This window comes from Choloepus didactylus, chromosome 3, assembly GCF_015220235.1.
Source record: "Choloepus didactylus isolate mChoDid1 chromosome 3, mChoDid1.pri, whole genome shotgun sequence".
NCBI classification, from domain to species: domain Eukaryota; kingdom Metazoa; phylum Chordata; class Mammalia; order Pilosa; family Megalonychidae; genus Choloepus; species Choloepus didactylus.
The window spans coordinates 52,156,991-52,173,355 of record NC_051309.1 but is presented as its reverse complement, the minus strand read 5'-3'; the positions used below and the strand labels follow the sequence as shown (position 1 = coordinate 52,173,355).

Below are 16,365 nucleotides of genomic sequence, written 5' to 3'. Positions count from 1 at the left end.
ATGAATAAGAATGTCCAGGTGTAATTTTTACACTGAAGACTCTTACAGATCCTAAAAGTGAATGACACTTAGTCATAAGCTAAAATTACGTAGAGAATCAAAATTGTTCATGCCAGTAAAATACCCATATTATTGGTTGGATATTCTGTGCTTCTCTTTTCCCATAATTTCCCAGTGCCTGCTGGTCCCAGGTAGGATGTGCACCGTGCCAGCCAGAACTTTGTGATAAAGGTTCTGGGTTGGAGCAGTATGGTTGTTCGGCAGGGATGCTGCACTGGGCAGGAGGCCAGAGCAGACGACCTACTTATTCCATCCAACCCTAAAATCTATGACCCCCAGCACCCCGATCCCTAGGGGTATCCTGACATTAATTTCTCACATTAAAAAGTCAGATCCAAGTTTCCACGGCTGTTATCTGTTTCCTAAGTTTTCAATTTCAGAAGACTTGGGTATTTTCAGGGTACAGCCAAACCTGCTGTTAAAAAAACAACCCAAAAATATAGTGGTTTAAACTAGAGATAAATTTGTTACAGTCCCATGTAATAATCCAGTGGTAGGGGTAGCTCTGTGGTTGATAGGGATAGACTGCTCCCCACTCCATCAGGCAGCAGGAAAGGGGGAAAGGAGTCAAGAGGAGCCCTGGGAAGTCCTTTTAAGGGTAAGATCTAAAAATGACCCACACCATTTATATACAAACGTTGATTAGAATTTGATCCCATGGCCACACCTGGCTGGGAAGTATGGTCTTCAGCCTAGTGGATATGTGCCCAGCCAAAACTCTAGTACTATGGACTGTAAGGGAGGGACAGGCTGCCAAAGCTTGCTAATGTCTCTCAGTGTTGTCATCCATTCTTTCAATTTATTATTTGAGTCAACAAGCATTGCTGAGTGCCCATTTTATGCAGTGGTAGGGGATACAAAGAATCAGACATGGCCCCAATCCTTATGGCATTTTAGGGAGGCAAAAATACAAACCAGCAATAAGAGACAGCAGTGCTTAATTCTGTTCTAGAATAGGGATGTAAGCAACATGCACCAGAGTGAAGGAGTTAGAGTGAGCTTGTTGTCTTGTGTTAGTTTTAATTTTTCATTATCTTAGTTTTACCCTTTACTGGTAGATAGCATTTTTGACCTATTTCTGAAAATATACTAATATTTTCAGGTATAAGAAAAGCACTACCTCCAGCACCAGAAACAAAGAAGGTAAGAGGGCTTTAACTTTTGGAAGCATTTGTGGTTTATTGAGTATGTTTATATTCATTCATGTGGCAGCTGTTTGTTCTCCCAAGCTCATATTTATTATCAGAAATAGATGTGCTATGGCCTATTTGATTTTTTCTTGGTGTCAAATAATATTAATCTAATTGTATCAGATATTATCATTGAGGGGGCTGTTATCATCTGGCATTTTGCCTATATTTTGACTTAAAGAGTTGTAAAGAGGTTTGGGACTTTAAAGGAATATTTTAGTCTTAAGACAGTCATCTGACAAACAAGTGACTTTAGTAATTTAATGATGTGTATTTGAGGAGTGGAGTATGGTCAAAAAAACCTATACTTTGGACCCAGATAGTATCTGATGATATGAATCTGATATGAATGACTTCGAGTGGGTTACTTAAACCATTATTTCAGAAATGGAAGACATAATACTCTACTTCATGGAGTCAATATTAAGAATAGATGAAAAATATGGTAGGGACTAAGTGTGTGTCTTGCATATGGGAAGCACAAATAGGTGCAGATTCTTTTGAATGGGAGGAGACCTGGTTGCAGACTCCATGTTGAGTTTTACCCCAATTGCAGGCATTTGAAGGTTGGTCTACTTTCAGTCCTCCTGGCTTCTACTCACATATCACCCTTTCCTCTCCCTAGAAAACTATCTCTTTTCATGTTTAAAGGCAGATTTTGCACATTTCCTATTTTCTGAAGCCCCTGAAAGGTCTAATGCCATCAGCATCTTTAAACTCATGGGAGGGGACACCAGATTATACTAGGTAGATTTGAGATTTCTGCTTCATTCTGTGGTGATGTATGAATCATCTAATGTTTTGCTTCATACCCAGTTTCAAACAGAAGACTGAACTTACAAATGTTATCTTCTTTTCTTAGCGAAGGCCTCCCCCACCCATTCCTCCTGAAGAAGAAGAAAATAGTGAAGAAATAGTTGTAGCAATGTATGATTTCCAGGCAACAGAAGCGCATGATCTCAGATTAGAGAGAGGCCAAGAGTATATCATATTAGAAAAGAATGATGTTCATTGGTGGAGAGCAAGAGATAAATATGGGTAAGTATTCCCTCTTTCTTTATGTAAGACATGCCATGGGGATGTGGGAGTTAAGTGCTGCGTGGGAAGATCTGCTGCAACTCTTGTGTGATGAGACTAGTTCACCTGGCCATAATTGAAAGTACATATTATTATCTAACACAATGTATCTTTAGTGGTCATGCAATGAATGTAAATTGTCAGTCATATTTTCCCAGAAATTTAAATATATTACACTGGTCTCTTACTTATCCATTATATGTTCAATATGATTATGGACCTTGAGGGAAATTACGTCTTCTGATTTTTCCCCCTTGAGCTAAGTAATTAATCTTAGAGTTTTCTAAGAAATGATTTTTCTTAATTTTAATATATATATTATATATATGTATAACACATACATACATGCAAGGAATTAAATTGCAAACAGGATAATTTAGGATTTAAAGGAAACAATTAGTTCATCCAACTTTATTATGGGTAAATATGGATAAATATAGGGGATAAGTATTTTTTAGGTTTCATTAAGAAAACCCTATTTCCTGCACTTAATTCTGAAATGCAACCCTATTTGTATTCTGAGTTTCTGTGAATAAGAGGAGGAGGACTTTTTTGTCCTGGCCAGAGTTCACCCTCCCTCCCGGCCTACTCTCACCTCCTATGCTTATCCCCAATTCCAGTTCTTTGTTCCTCATTTCCCTTCTTGAGGACCCAGTGGAAGCCTCTGGGTTAGCCAGGGTCCCTTCCCTTCAGCTCATTTCCCAGCAATGGCATATGTCCTGAGTTCTGGTTTGCTATATATTCCTGCCTTCTTGGGAATTCTTAATCCATTATTATGTTCTCTCAGGAAGGTTATCATTGCTTCTCTTTGTCAAATACCATATAAAACCGGTTTTTATTTTTACTTTTTTATTATAGAAATTTTCAAATATACACCAAAGTTGATAATTTTATAAAGAACCTCTTGTACCAATCACTTGACTTCAAAAATTACCAACATTTTGCTAATCTTGATTTATCAATCTCCCTCATTTTAAAAATAGAATATTTAAAAGTAAATCCCAATCATCATGCCATTTCATCCCTAAGTCTAATTTTTTTCAACCACCATGCCATTATCATACCTAATTTTTTTAAAAAATTGTCTCATTTGTAGACTTTCCCCTAACAGTTGTCAGCCTTGGGGGAAGAGTTTAAATGAAAATTCGTATATCATATATTCAAATATTTAAAAATTATAAACCATGCCTACAGACTGGTAAATAAGGTATATTTTATTCTCCAGCTGGACAAATATGCCTTCATAATGACAAAGGAGGCAAGATTTGAATTTAGAGTTGCAGGCCAGAATGGGGGACTATATGGAGAGCTGCCTGTCTGGAGCTGCCTGACTTCCCTCTTCCCTTCCACCCAGGCCTCCACCTCATTTGCAGCATGTGGACCTTAGGGCCTGTACATTCAAGCTCTGGAGACAAAAGCCACCCCCATGTTGCCTACCCCTTGGGCATGGGGAGGAAGGAGATGCACATGGAAAGCACAATTTGTTCTCCAGAGGGTGGACCCAGGGGAAAAAGTAAATGTAGGCTTTGGAACTGGACAAGGAATTCTGGGGTGCCAGTTACCAGAAGATGGTCTGGATGGGGAAGGAGGGAACACAGGCTCTGGATGAGCTCATCTCCTTAACTTAGCAGAACTCTCCAAAGTGCAAGCCCAGTCCAGTGGCCCTTCTAGCCCAGGTTTGAAGATGACACCTAGAATGTAATTCCAGTTTCCCCCGTTAGCTCTAAAATGTGTATTTACTGTTGGTTTGTTTGAATCATGATGTAAACAAACAAGGTTCACAAATTGCATTTTGGCTTATTTGTCTTTTATGTTTCTTTTATTCTATAACAGTCCTCCTCCTCTCCTTACTGTTTATTTCATGCTATTGATTTCTTGATGAAACCAGGTATTTACCTTACAGAATGAGCACAATCTGGTTTAAGCTGCTTGTTTCCTTATGGTTTCATTCCTCCAAATTCCTCTATTTCCTACATTTCCTACAAACTGGCAACTAGCTCTAGAGGCTTGATCACATTAGAAGGCAATCTCTGATTGTTCTACTCTTAAAGATGCTAAGAATTAGGTGTCAGCTTTATTCCTCCACCATAAAGTTCTTCGCCAGTGTTTCCCCTAATGGTTTTGCCATTTATTAAACATTGTTGCTGAGATCCGTTATTTCATTATGGGTTGCAAAATGGTAATTTTCTAATTCTATTTTTCCAACCACATTTATTAACTCCTCTAAAAAAGAACTGCCTCATCAACCAGTTCATACAGGAAAGGTTAGATAGATGTTTGGTTCTTTCCTTTCACCAGTTTTTAGAATAACTACTTGGCAACTGAGCCTCCTCTAGTGTTAACAATGGTTATCCAGTAATTTTTTTTAGTGTTGTTATGGATGTTTATATATTTGCTTTGATTCAATCCATTGTAGTTATTATTCTTTTTGCTTGAAAATTGTAGGTTCAGGAACCCATTAATCTTTCTTAGCTTCCCTGCTTTATGGCTCAATAAAATGTCTCAGGTTCATCTTGTATTTTGCCTGGCTAAACTTAGAATCTGCTGTTCTCCAAGGAAGTCTAGCTCCTTTTACCCAAAAATGATTTTTAGAGACAACAGTTGGGGTGCTAGGATTCTAATTGCTACTGGATCCTCATTGCTTCTAGGCCTTCCTCAGTGCAACAGAGTTACGTATATGCATATATTTTATTATATATAGTGTCTGCGTATGTATTTATGTGTATATACATCCAATCTATTTATCTCTGTGTATACACACACAGACATAGACACACATATGACAAATTCATAGTAATAGTTCAAATTCAGATTTAAGATGACAAGATTTTTACCCTCTCCTTCCAGTTTATGCATGTATCTCTTCTTTTGTGCTGAAAATCTTGGCTCCTACCAACCTAAGAGTGGTTCTTAAACTTTAGTGTGCAGAAGAGTCACTTGGGGTAAAATTGCAGATTCCTTGGCCCCATTGTGGGCCTTCACAATTCACATCTCTTGGGGGACAACCCAAGAATTTGCCTTTTTAACAAGCTCTCACAGATGACGCTGATATAGGAGTTAGGAACTGCCCTTTGTGAACTCTAATTCTAGTCTGTTCTGCAGTGACTCTTGACATATTGGAGTATTGGGTGTTTTTAGCAGAAATTTAATTTTTACAAAATAGTGGTTCTTTAAAACATCCCAAGAACGGGGAAGCCTTATGGAATATTGGGAAGAGTCACAGGTCCAGAGCTCAAGTCCTGCTTCTGTTGCTCGATAGCTTTGGGACCTTGAGAAAGTCCCTTAATCTTTCTAAGCCTTGGTTTACCCACCAGAAAATGGGTACAGTAGTGCCTGCCTGCCTGAAAATTTTTGTGAAGATCAAATGTAGATGAAATTTGTAAACTGTCAAATGCTGTATGTATATAGAATTATTGGGAGCCTGCTAGTCTTTTTTATAAACCTTAGGTAAGACTATGCTTTGGGTATTCCAGAAAGGCAATAATATTTCTTTATTTAAAGAACCTCTGAGTAAAGTAACTTCAGAGTTTATCTAAAGTATTTTTCTTATTTTTAGGAGTGAAGGATATATCCCGAGTAATTATGTAACAGGAAAAAAATCAAACAACCTAGATCAATATGAGTAAGTAAACGTTTATTTTTTAAATGTGGAAAACCAAAATATGTTTTTATTTTCTTAATTACATAGGCACTTTGAAGATTAATAGATATTATTCATTGTCTTCGGAAGGTGGTGCTGACGTATCTGTAACTCAGCTGCCTATTTGGTAAAAGACTTTGTGAGAATTAGTCTCTGTAATACACTTTACCTGAAGGTACTCTGTATGAATGCAGTTACCAAGAAGATACTATTGAATGGATTTATACGGTGGCTTTAGGGAAGAATCTAACATTTACAGCTTAGCTGATTTTGAAATAGAGATCATTTGTTCATTCAAGAAATAGGAATGCAGTTTCTCAGAGTGACCTTTAGAAATGTTTTTTTTCTGAATATAATAGCAATATATAATACCATTTTAATAGCAATATGAGATTGTTTTTTAAAAACCCTTAAAATAAAATATTAATTTATATAAATGAGAAAAATATCCATAATTCAACCAGAGATGACCACTGTCAACATTAGTGTATTTCCTTTCCATCTTTTTACGAATTTATTTTTTAAAAATGTGTTAAAAATGTGTGTAGTGTTTTATATCCTGCTTTTTTCACTTAACAATATATCATGAGTCTGTTTCCTTATTCCACTAAATACTCTTAGAAAACATTTGCATATTTGCATTAAATTTCATTCAGTCAAATGTTTACTGAGATCTTAGCATGTATCAGGCACTATACTAGGCCTTGAGGGAATACAACTGGGCATATGCATATGAAGGTCCAAAATGTGTTTAATCATTTCCTTATTTGGGTGGCATTAGATTGTTTTAGGTATCTTTGCTTATATAAAAACGATTCAGGCAACCTCTTGCTGCTTATTTTCTTAAACTAGATTTCTAAAATCTAAGTACTGTACTAAAGGCTATGCATGAACTTAGTCTCCTGATGCATGCTGCCAGATTGCTTCCCAGAAAGTGTGTCCTCTTTATACGTCCACCAGCAGTGCGTGACCAGGTTTTAATGCAAGGCTCAAATATACCAGATACTTTTTTGTGGTCATTCTTAGGTGGTATATTTACGCTTCACTTAATTCCTTAAAAAACAGAACAAAACATGGCTTTTTCTGTCCATGTCTACTTGCCATAACAGAGTATACTTTCGAATCTAGAAGAGGATCCATAAGTTCAAAAAGTCACAGCACTCAGTGTTGTTTTAGAAGTAGGTGAGGGTGTAAATGATTTTTAAATACAAATATTTTTCTCCTCTTACATAACTTTTAACAAAATATAACGAAATCCTTAGAATGAGGGAAAATGCTAACAGAGGAAAACTTGGACCTGGTTTTAAGATGATATGACTAAGAACTAAGTGATAGTTTGGAAGGAAGGACTTGGAAATCAGATAATCCTTATCTGAATATGAGAACTTCCCTTATGACTCATTTTCAGATAAGGATTTTGGAGGATGAAGTTTATGATTCATTGCCATGAGTTTTTGGCGATGTCTTACTTTGGACATTTTCTCTCTTTTGAGGACCTTTCCTTCTCTTCTGCATGACTAACTGAGCTTACTGAGCATGGTCCCTGGAGTGTGAGTCCCCACAGCATTCTGTCCCTAGATCAGGGCTCTCACATGGTAGTGTGCCCTGCCTACTTAGATGAGAAAGGGAAACTCTCTTGTCAACTGGGGCAGACAAGGAATTTCTCTCTTCTGCTGCCCTCCTACTAATTTTTAAAAACCTAAGACCTTAAATGTATCTTTTTCTATTCAGATGGTATTGCAGAAATATGAACAGAAGCAAGGCAGAGCAACTCCTCAGAAATGAAGTAAGTGTTGGTACTTGTTCATGGATTTGGCTTCAGTATAAATTAATTTTCATGAATCCCTAGTGAGTAGTTTCACATACCTCTGTTTCTAAAGTCTAAAATAGACTATGGTATCACTACAGGTTGTTGATTTTTTAAAAATTATTTAAAAATTAATATAGGCATGAGCTATATAATGGGTGACTTTTTTTCTTTACTGTTTTCTTTCTTACTGAGGACTTGATTTTAGTACTTAGGTTTTTCTTTTTTTGCTTAAGATATTTGTTTTTAGACAATTTACATTAATATTATATATTTTTATAAATGTAGTTTTAATAAATTATTCTCTTGCCTTTAGAAATAAATGTGCTGAAATTCTTTACACTTTAAGAAATAAAATGAAAAGATAAAATGTAGCATAACGGAAACAATACTGGACTGAATAAGGAGACTGATTCTAGCTGTGATTTTACTAGTCTAGTTTTCACATCTGGAAGATAAGGAGGTTGGATTAGAAGATGATCTGTAAAATTCTCTGCATTTTTGACCTCTTTGTTCTATTTAGTAATAGTTCCCCGTATTTTAAACTCATTCTTTCTCATTTTACCTCCTGCTTATTGTCACCAACCAAAATTTTGTTGCGGTCTTCTATCTGTAGTTTATGTTAAGAAAGAAATAGCAGGTTGGCTTTCCTTGACTCAAATTACAGGTAATCACATCCACTCCCCACAGGATTCTCACCTGCCTCCTGGTGGAGCCCACAATGAGAGGCAGCTAGACGGAAGTGGGTGGTCACATGGCCTGGGTCCAAATCCTGCCTCTGCTACTTACTAACTGTGTGTGACCTGGGACAAGTTATCTAACCTTTCTGTGCCCCATTTCCTTGTCTGTGAAGTAAAGTGGATATACCAGTAGTGCTTACCGCCTTTTGCTGATTAACTATTATAATTATTGTCCCTTATTGTTCTTATCAGATTTATTTGTGGGGCCTTGTTTAATTCCATTATCTTTCCTATGAATAAGAATAAAATTTGTTTATTTTTCAGCTATTACATATACTTTTCATCTTAAAGCAATTTAAATGTTAGAGATTGATTGTATTGGTTTTGGCAGAGAACTACTGGAGATTTATGGCTTCTATTTCTAGCCTTTTGGCATGGAACCTGATGGGGATTTATGCTTTACTCATTCAACATTATTTCTGCCTTCTGATTTTCTCTGCTTATTTGTACCTCCATATCTCTTTTTGTAAGGAGTGATATTCAGCATCTACTTCCAGGGGAATTAAGGATTTTAAAATACATTCTAATGAAGAGCACTGAGTTATTTATAGAGAAAATGTGGATAGAAAACGATATTAAGTCAGATTCAAAACTTATAGCAAATAGGGAGAATATATAAAATGAATGTCCAAGACCTAGGGGAATTGTAAAACTGCCTGTTCATTCTGGAAGTGCCCTTAGAAATTATCTTGTTGAAATAGCTCACACTCGCATGTGGGAGAATTTGTGATTGTGTGAAATTGTGAGTGTGTTTTCTTTAACTGATTTTATGGCCCAGTAGTAGGAAGACTGGTAGAAAGTTATGCAAATGGGAGAAACCAAGGAGTCTTATTAATAAGTTGCATTGCTCCAAAGCCAATTTTCTGTGCAAAGGAGAGTAGTCATAAAAATTGTAAGACTAGGCTCTTGATTCTTCTCCGTGGTGTTGATATTTGTTACTGGAGTAAAAACATTTTCTTATCTGGATTTTAGGATAAAGAAGGTGGTTTTATGGTAAGGGACTCCAGTCAACCTGGCATGTACACAGTCTCCCTTTATACAAAGTTTGGAGGGTAAGTAATCCTGCTCCATTTTTTCAATTTAGTGTTTCTGTATGAACTTCCTATATGGATTCCTAATTTTCAAAAATTATACTGCATTTTAGCATTAAGAAAGAAAATCTGAACTTGATTCTAAAGTCTGTACTATTGTCTACATTTACATTCATGTTTTTTTCCCCTAGTTTTCCAAATATGACTGTAGAAACTTTAGTAATATTCAAAAACTAATGATTGCTCACTATGCTAAGCACTAAGGATACCACAATGAACAGAGTGTCTTCCAGTAGATTAGTGAGGGCTACAGACAAGCAAACAGGCAGTTATGACACGATATAAATTAAGTCCTATGTGGGGGGTGTGTCAGTCAGGGTTCTCCAGAGATGGGTATCTAGATCCATAGCTCTGTCTCCATCTGTCTGTAGAAGTTTATTATAATGAATTGGCTCGCACAGTTGTGGGGGCTGGTGAGCCTATGTTCTGTAGGTCAAGCCAGAGCCTGCAAATTATAGTAAAAGTGATGTTGAAGTCTTGGGTCTAAATTCCTTAGGCTGGAAACTCAGGAAGGAGTGGACAGGCAGAATTCCTTCTGATCTTTGAAACTCTCACTTCTCATTCTTATTGGATGAGGCCCACCCACTTTATTGGCCTAATATCCTTTACTTAAAACCAACTGACTGTAGATGCTAATCCCATCTATGAAATATCCCCACTTCAAAAACCAGGCCAGGCAACCAGACACCGTTAACCTAGCCAGGCTGACCTGTAAAATTAACCACTCCAGGGGACAATGAGGGAGGGCATAGGAGACATCTAGGTTGGTCACAGAAGGTTTCCTAAGTGACATCCAAGCTGAGACCTGATGGGTGGAGTAGGCAAAAGTTGGAGGGAGGGGGAAGAATGTTTCTTACCAAGGAAACTATCTGTGCAAGGGCCCAGATGTGAGAGAGGCTATCGTGAGTTTTAGGAACTGAGAGAAGTATATTGTAGCTGCAGTATAGAATGGGAGGGGCAAGGTAAAGAGAGAAGCAGAAGTTAAAGTAGAGGCCAGGTCATGTCCATGCTAAGGAGTTCGAGCTTTATCTGAAGAGCATAGGGATTTGCCTGGAAAGAATTTTTATTTTCAGCAAGAGATGACTGGAGAAGATCTGTGTTCTACAAAGATCTAAAATGTAATTTGTATATTTGTAAGTTTAATTTATTCACTTTTAGAGGTATAAGGGCTCTAGACATTTCCACGTTGACAACAACTGCAGGAACAAAAAGCAGTAGCTGTTAACTATTTTAAGATTTCCAACTGCTGTTAAACAGAATTGGTAAATATTCCCTTTCCCAGTCTCATGCAACGGATCAAGTATGTTATCAGTGGCCACTTTAGAAACTTCCACCTGTTAAATTAAGAAGAACATGGGGAAAAATAAAATCTGTGCAAGGAATAGAAGGGGCCATATGTAGAGTAGGGAGCTTGTGTTTACCCTGTAAAAAAACATCTTAATGAGTGAAGTTACCTTGTTCTCATTTGGTTCTGACACATTTTGATTTTCGTTACAGAGAAGGTTCATCAGGTTTCAGGCATTATCATATAAAGGAAACGACAACATCTCCAAAGAAGTATTACCTAGCAGAAAAACATGCTTTTGGTTCAATTCCCGAGATTATTGAATATCATAAGCACAATGCAGCAGGTAAGTGAGCTGTTATAACCTATTTCACATATGGCGGTAGTGATTAAAATGATTAGACATTGTGATGAATTTTTCCTGGGGCAGTTTTATTTTGTCATTAACTATTGAATGTGATTGGCTTAAAATTATTCCATATTAAGGAAGTGATATATGCAAAGAAAAGTCAGAAATAATATCAAATCTCAGAAAAGTTCTGTATTGATCATAGAATAATGAGTTATTCTAATGGCATATGATAAAATGGTCACGTTTCTGAGCTTATATTGTTGAAACTCAGCTAACATCCAGGATATTTTCTATGTCATGGTAGTCAGAGTGGCTGCCAGACAACCCAAGAGTTAAGCCTATGATAGCGAATTCCAAAGACCCAAGTAATCATTTCCCAGACAAGTTTTCCATCTTCTTGAATAACTGCTTTACTTACCACTAGAGTGGGAAAACAAGCATGAAAAATAAAAATAGAAAAGACATTTCTGCCTATTGAGGTTCTACAAGATGATACAGAAATATTTCCGGTTGTTGACCTCAAAAATGTAACTGACCAGGGAACAGCCAAGTGCCTTATCCAATTTATGGAAAATTAGCTTGAAATTTTATCAAAGGCACCTTTGCAAAGCCTGTTGCTTTTGGGACTCTATTAGCTTTTCTTAGCTAATGATAGGAATATAATCACATATGAATTTTTAATAGCTTTATTGAAATATAATTTACATGCCATGAAGTTCATCCATTTAAAGTGTACAATTCAGTGGTTTTTAGTATATTTACAAAAATGTGCTACCATCACCACAATGAAATTTAAGAACATTGTCACCATCCCCAAAAGAAATCTTGTACCCTTTAGGGGTGATGGCCCATCAGCCCAGCCATAGGCAACCACTAACCTACTTTTGGTCTCTATAGATTTTCCTATTTTGAACATTCCATATAAATGGAATCTTACATTATGTGTTCTTTTGTGACTGTTTTTTTTTTTTTTTTTGACTTAGCAAAATATTTTTGAGGGTTATCCATGTTGTAGCATGTATCAACACTTAGTTCCTTTTTATTACCGAATAATACTCCCTTATATGGATTTTGTTTATCCATTTTGCTTAACCATTCATCTGTTGATTGACATTTGGGTTGTTATGAATAATGCTGCTGTGAACATTCATGTACAAGTTTTTATGTGGATGTATGGTTTCATTTATCTTGGGAGTGGAGTTGCTGGATCATGTGGTAACTCTTTTTTTAACATTTGAGGAATTAATCTCATATTAATTTATCTCCAAGGAACTTTTTCATGTCTTTTATTCTGTTATTTTCTTTTTGGGTGTTGACAGTCCCCTAGTTTTTTCTTCTGTGTACTCAAGTTTCATTTTTTGCCACTATCTTTATTAATTTAACAAATATTCATTAGGTGCCTTCTCCGTACCAGGAACTGTGCTAGGCTCTGGGGGAGACTTCTGTGGGCTGGATAGTCATTGTCTTAGTTTGCTAGGCTCCTATGACAAATACCACTGGTTTTGGCTAAACAACAATAATTTATTGGCTCATGGTTCTGAGACTAGAATTGCAAGATCAAGTTGTCTGCAAGGCTTGCTTTATCACAGAGTCTGTAGCATTCTGGGGTTGGCTTCTGGCAATCCTTGGGGTTCCTTGGCTCGTATCTCTGCTTCTGCGCACATGGCAATGTTCTTTCCTTCCAAGCTGCCAGAATGCAATATACTAGAAATGGATTGGCTTTTACAATAGGAATGTATTAGCTTACAAATTTATAATTCTAAGGCCATGAAAATGTCCAAATTAAGGCATCAACAGGATGACACCTCTGTCACATTGGAAGGCACATCACTGGCACCTGCTGGTCCTTGCTCCTGGGTTTCATTGCTTTCAGCTTCTGGCTTCAGTGGCTTCTTCTTCCAGCTGCTCCAGGGGCTTTTTCTCTAAGCTCTCTGGGTTTTTTCTATTTTTTCTGCTCTCCTAGAGGACTCAAGTAAAAGGATTAAGACCCACCTTGAATAGGCTGAGTCACATTTCAATTGAAATAACCTAAGCAAAAGGTCCCACCCACAATAGGTCTGCACCCATAGGAATGGATTAAAAGAACGTGGCCTTTTCAGGGGTATATGACAGCTTCAAACTACTGCACTTGCCTTAACATATTCAAAGATACTATTTACTGTGGTTTCACATCCCCAGGAATGTGGATTAAGATTAAGAACATGGGTCATTCCGACCTCCCACGCCAGCCTCCCGCTCAAGGAGATGGAGAATCCTAAAGAATCTAACTCAGGAAATGAAGAGATACATTGATCAGTTGTGCTCTAATTTGGATGATTACACTGGCTGCCTGTGTATAAAAGGGATTGGAAAAGGAAGGGCTTAGTGGGAAGACCAAATGGGTAGTGACTACAAACCTCTGTGTTAAAGGTGATGAGGCCTCTCCTAGAAGAAAACATAGGGAGGAACCTTCATAACCTTGGATCTGGTCATGATTTCTTAGATATGACACCAGAAGCATGAACAACAAAAGAAAAATTAGATAAAATGAATCTTCATCAAAAAACTTTTGAACATCAGAAAAGCACAATATTAAGAAAGTGAAAAGACAGCTCACAGAATGGGAGAAAATGATTGCAAACCATTTATTGGATAAGGGTTTAATATTCAGAATAGATAAAGAACTATTAAACTCAACAACAAAACAACAAATAACCCAATTTAAAAATGGGCAAAAGATTTGAATTGACGTTTCTCTAGAGAAGGTATGCACATGGCCAACAAGTACGTGAAAAGATGCTCAGCATCATTGGTGTTCAGGGAAATGCACATCAAAAGCACAAAGATATACTACTTCATACCCTCTAGGATGACTCTTATTAAAACAGAGAATAATAAAAGCTGGTGAGAATGCAGAGAAATAAGTGGTGGGACTGCAGACTGGTGCAGTCACTGTGGAAATCAGTTTGGCAGTTCCTCAGAAAACTGAAAATAGAATTACCATATGACCCAGCAATACTACTTCTTGGTATATATCCCAAAGAATTGAAAATAGGGACTCACGCGGATACTTGTACACCAGTGTTCATTGTAGCATTATTCACAATGGCCAAGAGGTGAAAGCAACCCAATTTCCATCAGCAGATGAATGGATAAACACATGTGGCAAATACATTCAATGGAATATTATTCAGCTGCAAAAAGAAAAGAAATTCTGATGTATGCTACAACATGGATGAACCCTGAAGACATCATGTTTTGTGAAATAATCCATACACAAAAAGACAAATACTGTATGATCTCACTTATGGGAAACACCTAGAGGAAACAGACTTCATAGACAGTTTATAGGTTACCAGAGGCAGGAAGAAAGAGTTAATGGCTTAATGGGTGAGGAGTTTCTGTTTGAGGCAATGAAAAAGTAGGGGTAATGGATATGGGTGATGGTAGCACAATACTGTGAATGTAATTAATAATACTGAGTTGTGCACTTGAATATGGTTAAAATGGGAAATTTTGATTTATATATTTGTTAATACAATATAAAGTTTACAAAATTAAAAAAAAAAAAGAACATGTCTTTTCTGGGAACATGATTCAGTCTATTGTAATCACTGATCCTGACTCGCCCAAATTCCCCCTTTCCCCCCACCCCTTGTTGGGGAGACAGAGATGTAAGAACAATTTTAAGTTACTCCAAGTTATTCTCTAATAGAGCAAATACAGAGTATTATGGAAGCACCTGCCGTTTCATCTTATACAGTGCTGTAACTTAAAGGGATTTAATTTCACTTATATCCAGTAGTTTATACTTCCAGTTGTTGATATTGAAGAGCCCAATTTTTATGCTAAGGTCTCTAATATTAAGTTACATCAAGTGAATTGCTTTAATTTTTATCAGACTAGTATGATTCACTTTCATAGTTCAGATCTCATATTGGAAAAGAACATGAAGTAGTAACTGATAACTGTTAGCAACATTTTAATGTCCTATTTGAGAACAGTCTTGAGTTAGCATGGTGCCTGATAAACACTGTAGTATTTAAAAGAAAATGTTTTGTGAATGAATGAAAGCATGGATATGTTTTAACTTTTTATGTTCCATAAAAATGTGAGACTGTCATCTCAGAAAGTAGGAGCATCATCTTCCTTCTTGCCTTCCTCTCTTCCTGCCTCCCCACCTCCCTTCTTCTCTTTTTGTTCATTGCTAGTATATCTCACAGTGCTGTGTGTACATACAGAGGATAATCAGTAAATGAATAAATGAATGAACTTATAAGCACGTTTCTAGTTTAGCACTTAACTATTGAGAATGTGTTTGCTATATTCTCTTTCACTTCTAGGTCTCGTCACAAGGCTAAGATACCCAGTTAGTGTAAAAGGGAAGACTGCACCAAGCACTGCAGGATTCAGCTATGGTAACCCTTATTTTATAGTAGCATAGTCTAATTTTCCTTCAGAAGAATCCATTGTTAAAGACAAATTTAGAAGTTTAGAATCCAACATATAGTAGAACTGTGTTTATAACTTTATAGTATGGGCTTTTCAGATGATTATACTTAGAGCTTTAGTAAACCCAGGTGTCTTATTTTCACCATTAGTCATAATTCAGTAGAAAACTTTCTGTCCATGAAAAATAAGTATTATCATGTTATATCTAAGATAAAGTCATTCCTGGTCCTCATTGTTTTTGTTAGTTACTTACAGGAATATAACAATGGAGGTAATAGAGAAGACATCCAACTTAATTGACTTCGTTGCTTTGGGCAAAAGTCTTTGAAACAAAAAGCTGAGTTCTTTCTAACTTGGTAGAATTGAAAAAGAAAAAAAAAAAAAAACCTGAGAGGAAGTGTGGTAAAGGATAAAGTATTTGTTTTTTTTTTTTTTTAAAAAGTGCCTTTACTTTCCAAGCTATATTATTATTGACCTATTTTGCAGCATCTTCCTGCCTTCTTCACTTCACTTTGGTTGTATTGCATCAGTTTAAGAGGGGTCCATTCTCCCCAGAGGATGGAAGCCACCCTTTGCAGTTTAGAAGCAGGTTGCAAGTTTTTTCTGTGCTGTCCTGATAATTGCATTATCTGGTAACTCTGAAGTTGATCTTGGTTATAGCTCTTTTTTTCTCACTGATATATGCTATGTAC

The 16,365-nt window shown here is 36.7% G+C and overlaps 1 protein-coding gene across 3 annotated transcripts in view; it reads left to right on the top strand.

The window, feature by feature from the left end:
* Positions 1–16,365, top strand: part of TEC (tec protein tyrosine kinase) — a 121,598-nt gene that overhangs the window by 88,060 nt on the left and 17,173 nt on the right. For all 3 annotated transcript variants that reach the window (XM_037829755.1, XM_037829756.1, XM_037829754.1), the window contains exons 7-13: positions 1,163–1,203; positions 2,113–2,288; positions 5,884–5,949; positions 7,699–7,753; positions 9,487–9,566; positions 11,103–11,236; positions 15,565–15,639. In XM_037829755.1, coding sequence (XP_037685683.1) covers positions 1,163–1,203; positions 2,113–2,288; positions 5,884–5,949; positions 7,699–7,753; positions 9,487–9,566; positions 11,103–11,236; positions 15,565–15,639 — 627 coding nt within the window. The remainder of the gene's footprint in view (positions 1–1,162; positions 1,204–2,112; positions 2,289–5,883; positions 5,950–7,698; positions 7,754–9,486; positions 9,567–11,102; positions 11,237–15,564; positions 15,640–16,365) is intronic.